This window comes from Mesoplodon bidens (genome assembly GCF_964165515.1).
Source record: "Mesoplodon bidens genome assembly, chromosome: 10".
Classification (NCBI taxonomy): Eukaryota; Metazoa; Chordata; class Mammalia; order Artiodactyla; family Ziphiidae; genus Mesoplodon; species Mesoplodon bidens.
The window spans coordinates 303,724-317,981 of NC_138172.1; the positions used below are offsets into that span (position 1 = coordinate 303,724).

The 14,258-nt window shown below is 59.1% G+C and overlaps 1 protein-coding gene across 5 annotated transcripts in view; it reads left to right on the forward strand.

Moving 5' to 3' along the window:
- SLC41A3 (solute carrier family 41 member 3) overlaps window positions 1–14,123 on the forward strand; it is an 87,466-nt gene extending 73,343 nt beyond the window's left edge. For all 5 annotated transcript variants that reach the window (XM_081247204.1, XM_081247203.1, XM_081247205.1 and 2 more), the window contains 7 exons: window positions 2,980–3,124; window positions 5,254–5,400; window positions 7,419–7,563; window positions 8,312–8,391; window positions 10,190–10,324; window positions 12,140–12,288; window positions 12,882–14,123. In XM_081247204.1, coding sequence (XP_081103330.1) covers window positions 2,980–3,124; window positions 5,254–5,400; window positions 7,419–7,563; window positions 8,312–8,391; window positions 10,190–10,324; window positions 12,140–12,288; window positions 12,882–13,091 — 1,011 coding nt within the window. In that variant the 3' untranslated portion in view covers window positions 13,092–14,123. The remainder of the gene's footprint in view (window positions 1–2,979; window positions 3,125–5,253; window positions 5,401–7,418; window positions 7,564–8,311; window positions 8,392–10,189; window positions 10,325–12,139; window positions 12,289–12,881) is intronic.
- Window positions 14,124–14,258: the final 135 nt, after the last annotated feature.

The window sequence follows — 14,258 nt, forward strand, 5'->3', positions numbered from 1 at the left end:
GCTAGAAACCCAGCAGCCCTCAGCCTGCCTGTGTCCCTCACCCTTACGTCTGGCCACTCTGAGGACCCTCCCCTGGGCTGCCTGGAGCCCAGCCCTGCTGCCCTGGCCTCCCCGTCCAGGCACCTGGACTCCAGTGCGCTTCTGCACGGCCCCTGCCTGGCCTTTTCTAACCCTCGAGCTCATGGGCCTCCTCCCCCTGGAGCCCCTTTGCCAGCCCCCTTGTCCAGGGGTGGGCCAGGCCCCTCCCCATCACCCGGTGGGGACTCTTCTCAGACCTGGCTCCAGCCTGGCACTGGCTGCCTCTCTGGGCCTTGCGGGCGCTGTCAGGCGGTCCTGGACACAGTTTTGTGTTTAGACGTCTGCCTCGTCCACCGAGGTGCTTCACAGGGGCCGGGACTACAGCCTGTGGCTGAAGCCTCTGGAGGTTCAATCTCTCATGAGGCCCCGGCAGAGGGTCTGCAGGGGCGGGTGGTAAACGCCTCGGCAACAGTCACTGGTTTTGCGTTTCTTTTCCTACCGAATCCTCCTCAACCAGTGTCGATTAGGTCCTGCTGTGGGCAGGCTGTGGCCTGGCACGTGGTCCCGTCACAGCGTGGATGCAATTGGTCTCCTCCATTTTTTTAAAAGCTTAACATCAAAGCATAAAGGGTGTAGTAAGTTCCATGCTTAAACTTTTTAAATAACTTCAGTATATTCTATCACGACAATGGACCCAGGAGTGATACATGAGCCAGGACCTCACGGGTAAAAGGGAAGGGCCGCCAGGGGCTGGCTCTGCGGGGCCTGTGCAGACCTGCCGAGCTTGGCCCGTCCGCTCACAGACCCATTGCCCTGCGGGGCACCTGCAGTTACAGGCTCCTACTCGATAAGCTATATACTGCAGTAAGCATGTTCTCCTTTTGCATAGGTTTCTTAAAGAGAACTTCCCACAAGTTCACAAGGTATGAACAATTCAAGGCTCTAGATGTTTCCCAAAAGGATTACAAAATATCTGATTTCTTGGTGCAATAACAGCACTAGTATTAATAATTGAAATGGGACTTCCCTGGTGGTGCAGTGGTTAAAGAATCGGCTTGCCAGTGCAGGGGACACGGGTTCGGGTTCGAGCCCTGGTCCGGGAAGATCCCACATGCCGCGGAGCAGCTAAGCCCGTGTGCCACAACTACTGAGCCTGTGCTCTAGCGCGCAGCAACGAAGACCCAACTCAGCCAAAAATAAATAAATAAATAAATTTATTTTTTTAAAAAAACTTCAATTATTAGTTCCTTATAAGCTCAGCAGCATGGGAAGGACTCTTCTAAACCCCTTCTGTGTTTGCAGACACATGGATGTGCCCACAGACACAGACCACACGAGTTCCCATGTTTCTATGCATAAAACATACTATACTGTACGTGTAACTTCGTAAATAGCACTTTTCTCTTAATAGTGGCTTAACGAATGGACGTCACTCTGTACAGAGCAGCTTCAATCACCATCATGATTATATGCTTATTTGTCCGCATGTGCATGTTTCCCTGGGAAAATGCTAGATCAGGTATTTGGATAAGACAAATTTCCTCCCAGAATTCCTGTATCAATTTTACCACCATCAGTGTGTAAGACAACCATCGTCCCGCGTGTTTGTCCGTGTGTACTTTGTACTGTCGACCTTTAACTTTACTTCATCCGACAGGTAAGAAGTATACACCATCCATCATTTACCCGATGAGCAGAGACCCCAGTGCCAAGAAAATCAAACAGCACTTACTTTTTAATAGAGGACCAGCCCTGGCTACAAATAACCCTAATCCTAACCTTCCAATTGGGATTTTATTTAAAATTTTCCTGATTACTAGGGATTTGATCATCTTTGTGTGTTTCTTAGCCGTTTGTATTTCCTTTCTGTGGCTTACCTGTCATACCCCTTATGCATTGTTCTATCACGTTATCTTTTTATTATCATTATGGTTATTGTTGATTTGGTAAAATGGACTCATCATTCTGGATACTAATCTTTTATTATGTAAGACGGAAATATTTTCTCCAAGTCTATCCCTGCCTTTGTTTTGTGGTGTCTTTTATCACACGGAAGTCATGCTTGGACTTTGTAAATTTTACCCGTATTTTTCTTTATAGATTTTGTATGTTTCATCTTTAGTAGGAGGCCTTCCCTAATCCAAAATCTGAAACACATTATTCAGTACTTTCATCCATTTCACACTTATGTTTTTATGTTTAGGTATATGTGTGTGAACGGTATAAAGTCAGAATCTATTTTATTTTTCCAAGCAAATATCCGGTTTCTCTTACCTCATGTATTCCATCCTGATTTGAAATGCCACCTTCATCATAGTAAACTTTGATATATTCATGATTAAATTTTCATACATTAAATTAAAAATTTTCACATATTCACGGTTCAATTCCTGGACCCCGTTCTGTCCTGCTGACCTATTTGTCTATTTCTCTGCCAAGCCACCCAGTTTTAATACTATAGCTTTAAAATACATATTCATAATGAAAATGCCAAAATTTCCATTTTCTTTCTCAAAGTTGTTATGGCTGTTCTTGCTCATCTGCTCATTTTTGTGAAGGTTAAATTTAAAATGAGTTGTCAGGTACCGTGAAAAATCTTGGGACCCTGAGTGGTATTCCGTTTGTGAGCTGGGGTGTGTTCTCGTCTGCGGAGCCTGACTGGCCTCACGTGTGCGCTGGGGCCTCAGCTCCAACAGCTCTGGTGTCTCCCGGGGGTCCTGGGCATTTCTGGGGGTCGGGGGCACTGTCTGTGCTGCTGGAGGTCACAGCACTTTTGTCCAGACCAGTTAGAGGGGCTGTGAGGAAACACGGGGGGCCCTGGACTGAGGACCCTACGCAAGATGACGGGGAAGGACGGGGCGGGGCAGCGGTTTCCGCAGGGATCGGGCTGGAGGGGGTGTCGGCTTTGTTGCGCTCGGGCGAGGTCAGCAGACCTGCCTCACGTCTGGTTTCTGCCCGCAGGTGCAGGCCTCCGTTGTGGGGCTCCTGGCCGCCGTGGCGGCCCTGCTCCTGGGCGCGGCATCGGGGCAAGAGCTGGACATGGCGGAGGCGGAGGTGCTGTGCGCCAGCAGCGTCACCACCGCCTTCCTGGCGGCCTGCGCCCTGGGTGAGCAGCCCTCAGGGTCCTGCGCGCGTCAGGGCACCGCTGGGTCTTCACACCCACCTTGACCTGGAGGGCGGCGAGGGGGTCCCTGCCCTCTGCCGGGGCGGAGACACGTCTGTCTGTGACTGGCCACCGGGAGGGCCCGGGCGGGGTCTGGGGCAAGGCAGGTCCTGCGCCCCCTCCCCCACCTGAGGCCACCACGCTTCACGCTCCTTTTGGAGCTCTTGCAAATATCTGAAGCTCTCTTGTCCCTTACTTTACGACGGCAGCTCCTCCGAGAGGGGCCTGCGTGTCCTCTTCTACCATCTGCTGTCCCCACCCTGCTCCTGCCATGCCGCCTCAGGCCCGGGGGAGCTCACGCGCATCAGCGGGGAGCCCAGTGGCTGCGCATCTGTTCACCCTCAGCACTCCCCGAGCCTCCTGTGTGCCAGCTGCTGTCCCGGAGCCCGGGACATGCTGGGGGCCCAACGCCGCGGGGCTCACCCTAGTTCAGGGTGATCCCTCGGTGCGCGAGCACACGCGCGACTCCAGTCTCGTGGCCTCCCTGACTCGCTCGCAGTTACGCTGTGTTTGCTTCACACGCTTGTTCACTTGTGTACTGTCCGCTCCTCCACCAAGCAAGTAGTGTGAGTGCAGAGCCCGTGGTTCTCTCCACACTTAACCCAGCCACCAGCCAGCTCCCAGGTTTTCTGAATGGACGGTGGTCACACTGGTTCTCTCTGGGCCGTGTGTCTATGTGTATCGTGCAAAGCGCACGCAGATCCAGGAAGAGGGGTAGCCTTGTAAAGTCGACTGTTCACTCGCCTGGCCCCCAGCAGGATGAAGCTGGTTACTCGGTGGCTGTGGTTCCTACCAGGCGGCTGCATCCCCGTGCAGGAGCCCAGGTCGGGGCAGGGGCAGAGCGCGGAAGCCCAGGAGCAAATTCACAGACCTGCTGCTTGCCTGCACGTCTGGGCCAAGGAAGGGCTGAACCTTCTGAGAGAACCGAGCCTAGGAGACACCAAGTCTCCAGAAGGCGGTGCTGTTCCCATGGGCCATCCTAGCTCCTGTTTTACAGATGAGAAGACTGAGGCCTCAGATGGGGTGCACCTCAGTGGCAAGGACATGGCCGGGACTATCCCAAGATGAGGGGGACTCAGATGGTGGGTCACAGCATGACCTCGGCCTGTCTGAGCCATAAAGCCGGGCAGTGGTGCTGGTGGTTTGTAACAAGTGATCTCAAACCGGTGGTGTCCTGTGCGCATCCCTGTGGGACTGTCAGCAGACCACCAGCTCAGCCAGGCAGTGTCAATTCACTTACAACTAACACTGCAAAAGAATAAAGTTGCTGGGACCTGGTCACACAACAGCACAGACTGTGGCCAGCAGCATTCGATGGCACTGTGACAGCTGTGATTACTTTTCGAGTGACCGCACGCTGCGTCCAGTGTTAAAACAGCAGTGGCCAAGGTGCGAAGTGTCTTCGTAAAGGCCACACAAGGTGGCCTTTTGTTCCAGGCAGTGTGGCATGGGGGGTGGAAGCACATCACAGTGGCCTCAGAACGGAGTCAGAACAGAAGCAGGTCCTGGGAGGTGCAGCGGCCACGAGGAAGGGCCTCTCAGGTTCAGCAGGGGCGTCGCCCTGCACTCGCAGCCAGGTGCTGGGCCCTGGCAGCCCCTCAGGCCCCCCGGTGCCGTGCTGCCTTACGTGTGCCGCCCCTTCGCTCCCTCCCTCCCTCCAGGGACCACCTGCACTGCTGCCCCACGCTGTCCCAGACCCCACCCTGCCGTCTTCCCCGCAGGCTTTGCCCGTTGGAAACCACGCGTGGGCCTGTTGCCCCTGCCCCCCTCCCCGGGGCTCCTGCTGCTCAGAGCAGTTTGGGGTCCATCTTCCTGCCAGGAGGGCTGTAAGCATCACACCTGTAGTTCCCAAGTTTGGGAGCCCAGGAACCACCTGCCTGCGTCTCCCTGACGGTTCAGGTAGTCATCAGAGTGCTTGGGTCACTCCACAGCATCAAGCCCACGAGACACGGCAGAGTCCAAGCCTCGCGGCCCCAGGGAGGGAGCCCGAGAGCGGGCAGCTCCGTGGGTGCAGCGAGCTCCTGGGCAGCCCTGCCACCCACTCACCGGCCGCCTGTCCCCTCTCCCTGCAGGGATGCTGATGGTCTGCATAGTGATCGGCGCTCGAAAGCTCGGGGTCAACCCGGACAACATTGCAACGCCCATCGCGGCCAGCCTGGGAGACCTCATCACCTTGTCCCTCCTGGCTTTCGTCAGCAGCTTCTTCCACAAACACAGAGGTAGGGCCCAAGGCTGGGGTCTGTCCTTTTATAGGCGAGGCCTGGGGTCACTGGGCAGATGGGGGTCGCCCCCCAGGTGCCGCCAGCTTTTCCAATGCACCATGGGGACAGGTCTCTCCGGGCAGCAGATGTACAGGTTGTCAGTGTCCACCTATGACAGAGGCTGGTCTGGGTGCTTCAGCACCTCCTCACGGGGGGCATAGTTCACGCCGGACACACACCAGCTGCCCGAGAGGTGACTCCAGGCGGGAGCATCACAGACAAGGAGGCAGAAGCCAGGCTCCTCAGAAGGTGGCCTGTGACGTGGTCAGCCGCCGAGGGGGCGTTTGCACACGTTCTGGGAACAAGACCTTGTGGTCACCGCCCCCCCCGACGTCACCCAGGTCCACCTGCGGACACAGCTCGGCTCGCGTCCTGGATGCTGTGGACACACGGCAGCCCCTGGCCGGCGGCTCCCTCACTGTTTGCATAGCTGAGCACCCGCTCCGAGTATCCCGTCCGTGGCCTCCCACCTGGTGTGGCCCCCCAGGATGGCTGCACGCCTGTCCGAATCTAGCAGATGTCAGTTCCGAGTGCGGTCACGGCTTCCATGGGTGGAGTGGACAGCAGTGAAGCTTAAACGTGGGGCATATGGTGGGTCTGTGCACCCAGGTTTAAGGAATCGCTGGTTTTTACGTGTGGGCAACAGAAGTGGCCCAGGAAACGCTCCCAGTGAGGGTGGCGCGGCTCCACGAGCCCCAGCCATCCAGGAAAGGCCTGCAGCACCAGGAAGGGATGGTTTGGGAAGATGCTGGAAGTTCACGAAGTGCAGGTGAAGATCTAACGGTAAGACGCCGAATTTTATTCTTCAAGCACACTGAATTTCAAAGATTTGTGCAGGGACTAGTTATGGAGTCTGATTTGCAAAGTAACTTTGAGTTACGGGCCTCCCCGGGCCCTCCTCCCTTCTGCACCCAGCCCCACGCCTCCACACACACCCTGGACGTCAAGTCCTGTTGGGTCACCCATCCCTGCAGTGAGACACTGGGTTATCTTGGGGGTCCCGGCTGGGCAGCAGTCAGGTGGGTCCTCGCTGATGAGGGCGAGCCTGCGGCCGCTGCGCCTATGCTATCACCAGGGAGACGGCCACCGCGGCTGGGAGGCTACGGCCCTGAGCAGTGACGCTCCTGGCTGCCGCGTCCAGGCCAGTGGATACCTGCCGAGGCCCTGGGCCCACCTCCTGCCCAGGACGCTCAGGGCACAAGGATGGCCACAGCCGTTTCCTGTGAAGGACAGGGGCCCCAGGCCAGGCCTGTGCGCTGGGTGGGGGGCCTCCACTCTGGGCGTGGCCGGGGTTGGCGGGCGCTTCTCCACAAGGCCGGTGAGTCACCATGTGTGCGGGTGAGAGGCAGGTGGGGGAGGGGCCACACGTGCCCCATGCGTTGGGCTCCGGTAGGGGCCCAGGTTCCCGAGGCTGATCCAGGCTGAGGTCCGTCCTCGTGGCCCCTGCCGCCTGGAGCAGGTGACACAGGGACATGAGCCCTTGTGAGAACGTGGGTGCCGAGGGGTGCCCCCCGGGGTGGCCTCAGCAGGAGCAGAGGCAGCATTGCTACCCACGGGCGTGTCGTGCTAGGCCACCTCCTCCCAGGCCGTCCGAGCGGGTCGGTGAGAGCAGGAGAGTTGGGTACACGAAGTGCTGAGCGCGGCGCTGGCCACGGTCACGATCCCGTAAACGGAGCCGTGAATAGTGAGGCTGGGCTGAGAGCAGGCCGAGGAGGGCACGTGTGTCGGGAGAGCCGCAAAGGCGCCAGCAAAGCAAAGGCAGGTGCGGCAGGGATCGAGGTGGCCAGGAGCCCCTCAGCCGCATGACAGGAGGTGCAGGGGACGGTTCCTCCAGACTGGCGGGGATGGGAGCTGCTCCTCGCGCCTCTAGAGCCCTGAGTCCCCACGCACCTGTCACCTCCGCCACCCAGGCCCCAGCCTGGGCCCCACCCTGAGCCCCAGCCCCAAGGCCCACGCGCTGCTCTCTCTTCCCCCAGACAGTCGGTACCTGACGCCGCTGGTCTGCGTCGGCCTCACGGCCCTAACGCCCGTGTGCGTCCTCATCGCCAGGCAGAGCCCGCCCGTCGTGAAGACCCTGAAGTTTGGGTGGTTCCCCATCGTCCTGGGGATGCTCGTCAGCAGGTGCGCAGGTGGGGTGGGCCGGGCCACGGCCTCGGGCGCCTTCACCAGGCTCGTCCAGGCTCGTCGCTCCTCATCTCCCCCAAGAACCCTGGGCCTGGGGTATTCTGAGGGGCAGCCCTGTCCGCAGGGGATGAGCACCAGCCATGGCCCCGCTCCCCCGCTGAGCTGGCCTCACGGCCACAGCTCTGGGAAGGCCATTCCTGCAGCCCAGCCACTGGTGAGACCTACAGGGCTGAAGGATCAGTGCTCCGGGGCCCTGGGCCCTCCAGCCCCATCCTTGGGGGCCCTTCGTGCTTGACCCTGACCGGGGCCACCCCAGTCCTTTCCGATGTGCGCTCCTGACTGACTCGGGGAGCGGAGGCTGTGGCCGAGGTCTCTTTGCTTCCAGAAGCTCCTGGACTCCAGGCCTTCGCTAAACCCCAGGGCTGGTGGGCAAGGTGCTGAGCAGCTTCGGGGAGCGGGGGTGGGAGACGTCACATGGGAGCACCTCAGGGCTGTCACGTGGCAGGGCCCAGCCAGCTAAGTGGCCTCGGAAAGGGTCTGGTGTTTTCAGTGGCTGACATCTTCCATGGGCCCTGGAACAGCCGAGACTCAGAACAGAGGTGGGAGCCACGTGCGGCATCAGAGGACACGGGAGACCAGCTCGGCCACCACGGATGTTTTGGGAGGGTGACGGGCTGACAGGGCAGTCTGCGTGGTGCCGGTTGGCCAGCGTCCACTCTAATTGTTTGCCATCTCTCCCCCGCAGTTTTGGGGGGCTCATCTTGAACAAGACCATCTCCAAGCAGCAGTTCCGAGGCATGGCCATATTTGCCCCCATCATTTGTGGTAGGTACTGGGTCCCGTCACCTGGCTCTGGGTGGTGGGGGCCAGAAGAGCAGCGATCTCGGAGGTCTGGGCCCGGCCCCGGCCCCAGGAGGTTGCTGTAGCCCCCGGGGGAAAGCGCTGCCCCCGGCTCCTCCAGGTCACACCTGCCCTCACGGGCCCCCAGGACCAGAGCTGATCCCAAAGCCTGGAAGGCTTTAATCTGGGATCTGCTGGCACCTGGGGCCAAGTGTGGCTTCAGAACCGGGCTGTTGGCCTCTCGTGGCTTTCCTTTTAACTTAGACTCACTGATGACACTTAAAACTCAGGCATTTACACAGAGAAACCAGGATTTGTCTTCTCCTTAAAACCCAAGGCTGTGGGCTTCCCTGGTGGCGCAGTGGTTGAGAGTCCGCCTGCCGATGCAGGGGATACGGGCTCGTGCCCCGGTCTGGGAGGATCCCACATGCCGCGGAGCGGCTGGGCCCGTGAGCCATGGCCTCTGGGCCTGCGCATCCGGAGCCTGTGCTCCGCAACGGGAGAGGCCACAACAGTGAGAGGCCCGCGTACCGCAACAAGAAAAAAAACAAACAAAACAACGCAAGGCTGTGACAACACTGGTTCATGGTGGGGTGGGCAGAATCAGCTTGCCTCCGTCTCCTCCATCCCCGGGGTCTCCTCTGGACCCTCCACTGGTTCACCTTCCAGGCTTAACTCTGTGGGCACTTAGCCCAAGCTCGGCTTGTGTCCAGTTTCTGGTAAGGCTCTGTAAGTGGGGCTGGCTGGTCGGAGAGGAACGAGTTTGACAACCCACTGCCCAGGCCATCTGCGCAGTGTCCTGTGCGTGCCAGGCCTGCACCCAGCCGAGTCCACAGGGCCTCTCCCAGCGCCAGGCCGGCCACTGACAAGGAAGACAGCAGCAGCTGGCCCAGGGGCCACAGACCTAGAGAGTCCCCTGGGTCCTCTGCTCGGTGTCTGTAGGGGCCGAGTGAGCACCACAAATGACTTCTGCAGGGAGGCGAGGTGGGCGGTGGGGAGCAGTGCGGGGCGGGCTCCTGGGCGACCCGCGTGGTGGCTGGCCGGTCACGGGCTGGCGGGAACAGAGCCCCAGGGAGACAGGAACCTGGATTAAGGGCCTAAGTGTAAAGGCCGCCAGTTAATTTTTTTTTCCTTTTTTATAAATCATCGTGGGGCAAGCAAACTAGATCTGCAGCCATCCTCTGCCCATGGCCATTCTTTGCATCCTGTGGAGCAGCCGGGGCACATCTGGCCCAGTTAGGGGTCGTCCTCCATGGGGATGAGGCAGTGGGCAACCCAACCGCCCTCTGAAGGGGACAGTCGCCGGGGGCAGGCCCCGCTCTCCGCCTGCAGGGGCTCCGAGGGGCCTTTGTCACTGGGGCCTGTGGCCCCAGCAGAGCTGGCCGGTCAGCTCCCCAGGACGCCAAGAGCGCCCCCCCGCCCCCCACTCTCAGCCCTCTTTCCTCTCCTTCCTGCCTTGAGGTGAAAAGTTTCTTTCATTTTCTCAGACATTCCAGTGTTCGGTCTGTTTCTTTCCGCTCACTTCCCTCCCCCATCACACCTCCTTCTTAAGAGCCGCCAGCTGTCAAGGTGATGCAGCTACTACCTCGATACCTCACATTCACGAGGCCGAGGCCACCCTTGTTTGGTGCCAGACACAAGATCTGTGGGCAGGTGGGAGGGAAAGAAAAGAAATCAAGGGCTGAGCCAGTCAAGGAAGGCTTCCTGGAGGAGCTGGACTTAAGGGATAGAACTCAGAGACTGGCATAAAGGAGGAGAAACGAGATTCTCTCTCTCTCTGCAGGTGTTGGGGGCAACCTGGCGGCCATTCAGACCAGCCGGATCTCCACGTACCTGCACCTGTGGAGCACGCCTGGGGTCCTGCCCCTCTGGATGAAAAAACGCTGGCCTAACCCCTGCTCCACGTTCTGCAGCTCAGGTGGGTCTGGGGTCTTCCAGAGGCCACGTGGCCGTTTCTTTAAGAATCTGGTGTCTGTGGCAGTAGACCCCTCAGACCAGCACTGACGCGCCAACGTGGCCTTCACCGGTCCATTCGCTCAGCCAGAGGCACACCGACCATCTCCAGGTTATAGTGTGAGATGGAGGAGCCGATCATACCCCCGGGGACAGACACGCTCCAGCAGAGCAGACGCACACGGGATTCCAAATCGTGCTGTGCTCGGAAGGGCCGCGAAAAGGCTGGCGGGAGGAATCCCCTCTGAGGACAAGCCAGGGCGGGGGGCTGGGGAGAGGCCCCGGTCCTGCAGGGCCCGAAGCTTGAGGAAGGACCACAGAGTCTGTTCTGAGAACCGGGTACCCAACGTGGTGTCGTGTTCTTACTTTTCAAGTCCTATTCCTCTGCTCCCGCCTGGCCGGGAGGGAGGGGGCCTGGCTACGCCCCCAACCTCCAGCCTCTCACCTCCGGGGCCAGGACTGCGGGGGGGCTCATGCCTTCTGTGGCCACTGACAGTTCGGTTTCTGACTCCCCAGCATCTGATCTGGGATGCAAGGCAGCAGCTCAGGGACCTCACCTCGTGCTGCTCCCTGGGCTGCGGAGCGCTGGCCAGCCCGCCTCATCCCTTCCAGAATCTTCTGTTCATTTCATATGACGTCCAGGGCTGTTGGATGAGTGGTGAGAGAGACAGGAAGTGTGTCTGCCTCACCTTGTCTAAAGGGGGGAGGCCCCGTATATTTTCTGACTTGTCATCTGTACATAGAAAGGCTCTTTACCCTGTACTGCATGTATTTCACCGTGCACCTGTCTTAGAATCACAGACTGGGGGCTTATAAACACACGTTTCTCACAGCTCTGGAGGCTAGACATCCAAGGTCAGGGCACCAGCACATTGGGTGCCTGGTGAGGCCGGCCTCCTGGTCCAGACATGGAAGAGGGGGGCGAGGGGGCTCCTCGGGGGGCTCCACCCTAGTGACCTGACCACCGCCTAACGCCATCACTGCGGGTCAGGTCACAATTTACTTACGGATTTGGGGGGGAAACAAACATTCAGTCTGTAGCAGCACATATTTTACTGAATTCTCACTGTTTAGCTTTTCTGTAGATTTTCTTGAGTTTTAACGCCAGCTGCCGATAGTGATTATTTTGCTTTTGCCTTTCCTGTGCGTCCTCAGCCTCTCCCCACAGGTCCTTTCACGGTAGACGTTGTAGGTATGTTGATTTGTCCTCCTTCCTTTCTTTAGCTGATGAAACGCTTCATGGTTAACGCTCGGAAGGAAACGGAGACGCGCTTCTCACTGCAGTTCCTCATTTCTGCCTGAGAAGCCGTCGCGTCCCCGCGGGTGGTTTTACGGCGGTTGTTAAACTGTGAAATCCCATTTCGCGCAGCGTCTCAAACCCATGAGCACGGACGCTGAGGAGAGTGTGCCGACGGGCGTCCCCAGGCCCCGCGCGAGGGAGGGGCTGCCCACGCCGGTGCCTTCGGCCCCCGAAGCCCTGCGCCTCCTCCTTCCTCCGCCGGGGGCCTTGGCGTCCCACTCCCACTCCCCACATCAGCCCGGTCAACCTTACGCCTAGTACCCGTCAGGTTTGAAATGACTTTTGTTTGTTTCTGCTACTTGATGCTGGTTTTTCTCTCTTCCCTACCTACGAGGTCAGCTCCCGAGGGCACGACAGGCCTCATCCCCGTCGCTAGACGCGCTGCATACGCAGCTGCTCCGTAAGCAGGGGGAGCAGGAAGACGGGCCACGGCGCCTCACTGCCAGCAGCTCACGCTGCCCCCACTGCTGTTTCTTCCAGAAATCAGCTCCACGTCGGCCCGCGTCCTGCTCTTCCTGGTGGTTCCAGGCCACCTCATCTTCTTCTCCATCATCTACCTCGTGGAAGGCCAGTCAGTCCCAAACGACAAAACCTTCGTGGGGCTCTACCTGCTGGCGGGCCTGGTCCAGGTAACGATGGCCCCTGGGTCCCAGACTGGGAGAGGTCCCTGGACACGCAGGACACAGTCCCCACCTTCCGGAAGTCCAGTCAGTCCATCCAAGCCCAAGGGCGTGATCAAGACACACTGCTACAGGCACGTGTGGACTTCAGTCAGGCCGTTTTCCGAGACTCGAGCTGGGAGGGCTGGGGCCTCTGCAGGGTAAGGTGGGCTCCGGTGGGCGCACCCACGAGGGCAGCGTCAGCGTGTCTGTGACCCTGAAGGACAGGCTGCGGAGCCTGGGAAACTGTCCAGAGCAGTGGCAGGGACGTGGCTGCGGGGCCCTGGGACCTGACCAGGGCTTGAGGTGCCTCCACGAAGGGCCAGCTGTCCGGAGCTGCCCTGGGCGGGCCTCCGGGAAGTCCGAGCTGCACTTCCAGCCAGACCCTGGTCCGAGTCTCCGAGGCGGTGGGTGGAGGTGGGCGGTGCGTGGCCTCCGAGCTGCGCGTCACACCCGAGAGGAGCCCAGGGAGGGCCTGGGGTGGACGTGTCCACCATGGTGTCCGCTCTCGAGATCTGCTGGTTTCTTGGTGCCATCAGCTTGTGCTGCTCACCTCGTGGCAGGTGACGATCCTGCTGTACCTGGCAGAAGCGACGGTTCGGCTGACATGGAACCAGGCCCTGGACCCGGATGACCACTGCATCCCCTACCTCACGGGGCTGGGGGACCTCCTCGGGACCGGCCTCCTGGCACTCTGCTTCCTCGCCCACTGGCTACTGAGGAGTGAAACGGCGCTGCATGGCACCTCAGAACCAGCATCTGGACCTTCCTAAGGAGCCCAGGCGTCCCTGCCACTCAGGAGAACCTTCCCTCATGCCCGGGGGAACAGGGTGTGGTTTCTCCCCAGCCGGACCCCCAGGGTGGCCGACCCTGGCATCTGCCTGTCGGCCGAGGACGCACCCAGACTCTGGAGCTGCTGCCGCCTGAGCCCAGGATGGAGCCTGAGGTCAGGAGCGCTTGCTGGCGAGCGTGCGTGCCCGTGTGGAGGGCAGGGCCCTGCGGCCTGAAGACGCTGAACCAAGAGGCGCCTGTGCACTTTGCGGAGGGCACTGTCTGGAGCCCACGCAGCCCGGCTGTAGTGCAGCAGGAAGGACACCCTCTGTCCCCGAGCTCGGGACGCTGAGCCTGGCCTCAGGGCTGTCGTCGCTCAGCCCTTCCCAGGACAGAGCCGTGCTCACCCCCACTTCTGCTCCCAGCATTCCTGTCACTGCTTACTTTTTCTTTCATTAGAACAAATCTCTGCTTAGATTTTAACCATCAGAGGAGTGTGAAAGTAAAACTGGAACCCCAGTTCCACCCCGAGGTGAGTGTGGGATCAGCCCCAATACAAAGAAAGACGGGAAGGGGACTCAGCAAGCTGGACCGGTGGGTTATTGCTACGGATCAAAGGAAAAATGTCACCTTTCCATGTGCAGCTGTACAAAACCTTTTAATTCACTTGCATGAGGAGTTGGGCCCAATGCCAGCAGGGACCTCAGTGGCAGGACAGGAGGCCGCCAGTCCTGGCTCCTCAGGGAGGGGCCTCTGGATGACCCGGGGCTTCGGGGAGCACCGTCTAGAGATGGAGACACCCCCTCTCCCCCATGCAGGACACAGAGGAGTCACGGTAGAAATCAGAAATCATTCCCAAAACCCAAAAAACTCAAAAGAGACAAACAGAATGGGCACAGTTGGGATGATTCCCCAGCCTGAGAATCAAAACAGCATCTAAACAAAAACAAACACTTCGAAAGGCACAAGGCATAAAACCATTTCTGAGAGCCCGTGTCCGGTTCACTGATGACCAATAAATATGTGCAAGTTCACTGACTTGTCTCCTTTTGCAGGACAGACCTCACTCCGTGAAAACACACGGGGACACGTGCACCCCTTCAGCCTCAACAAGCCGCACGCCATGCACGTACCTCAGTGCTCAGAATGTGGTTGTACAAACCGCTGTC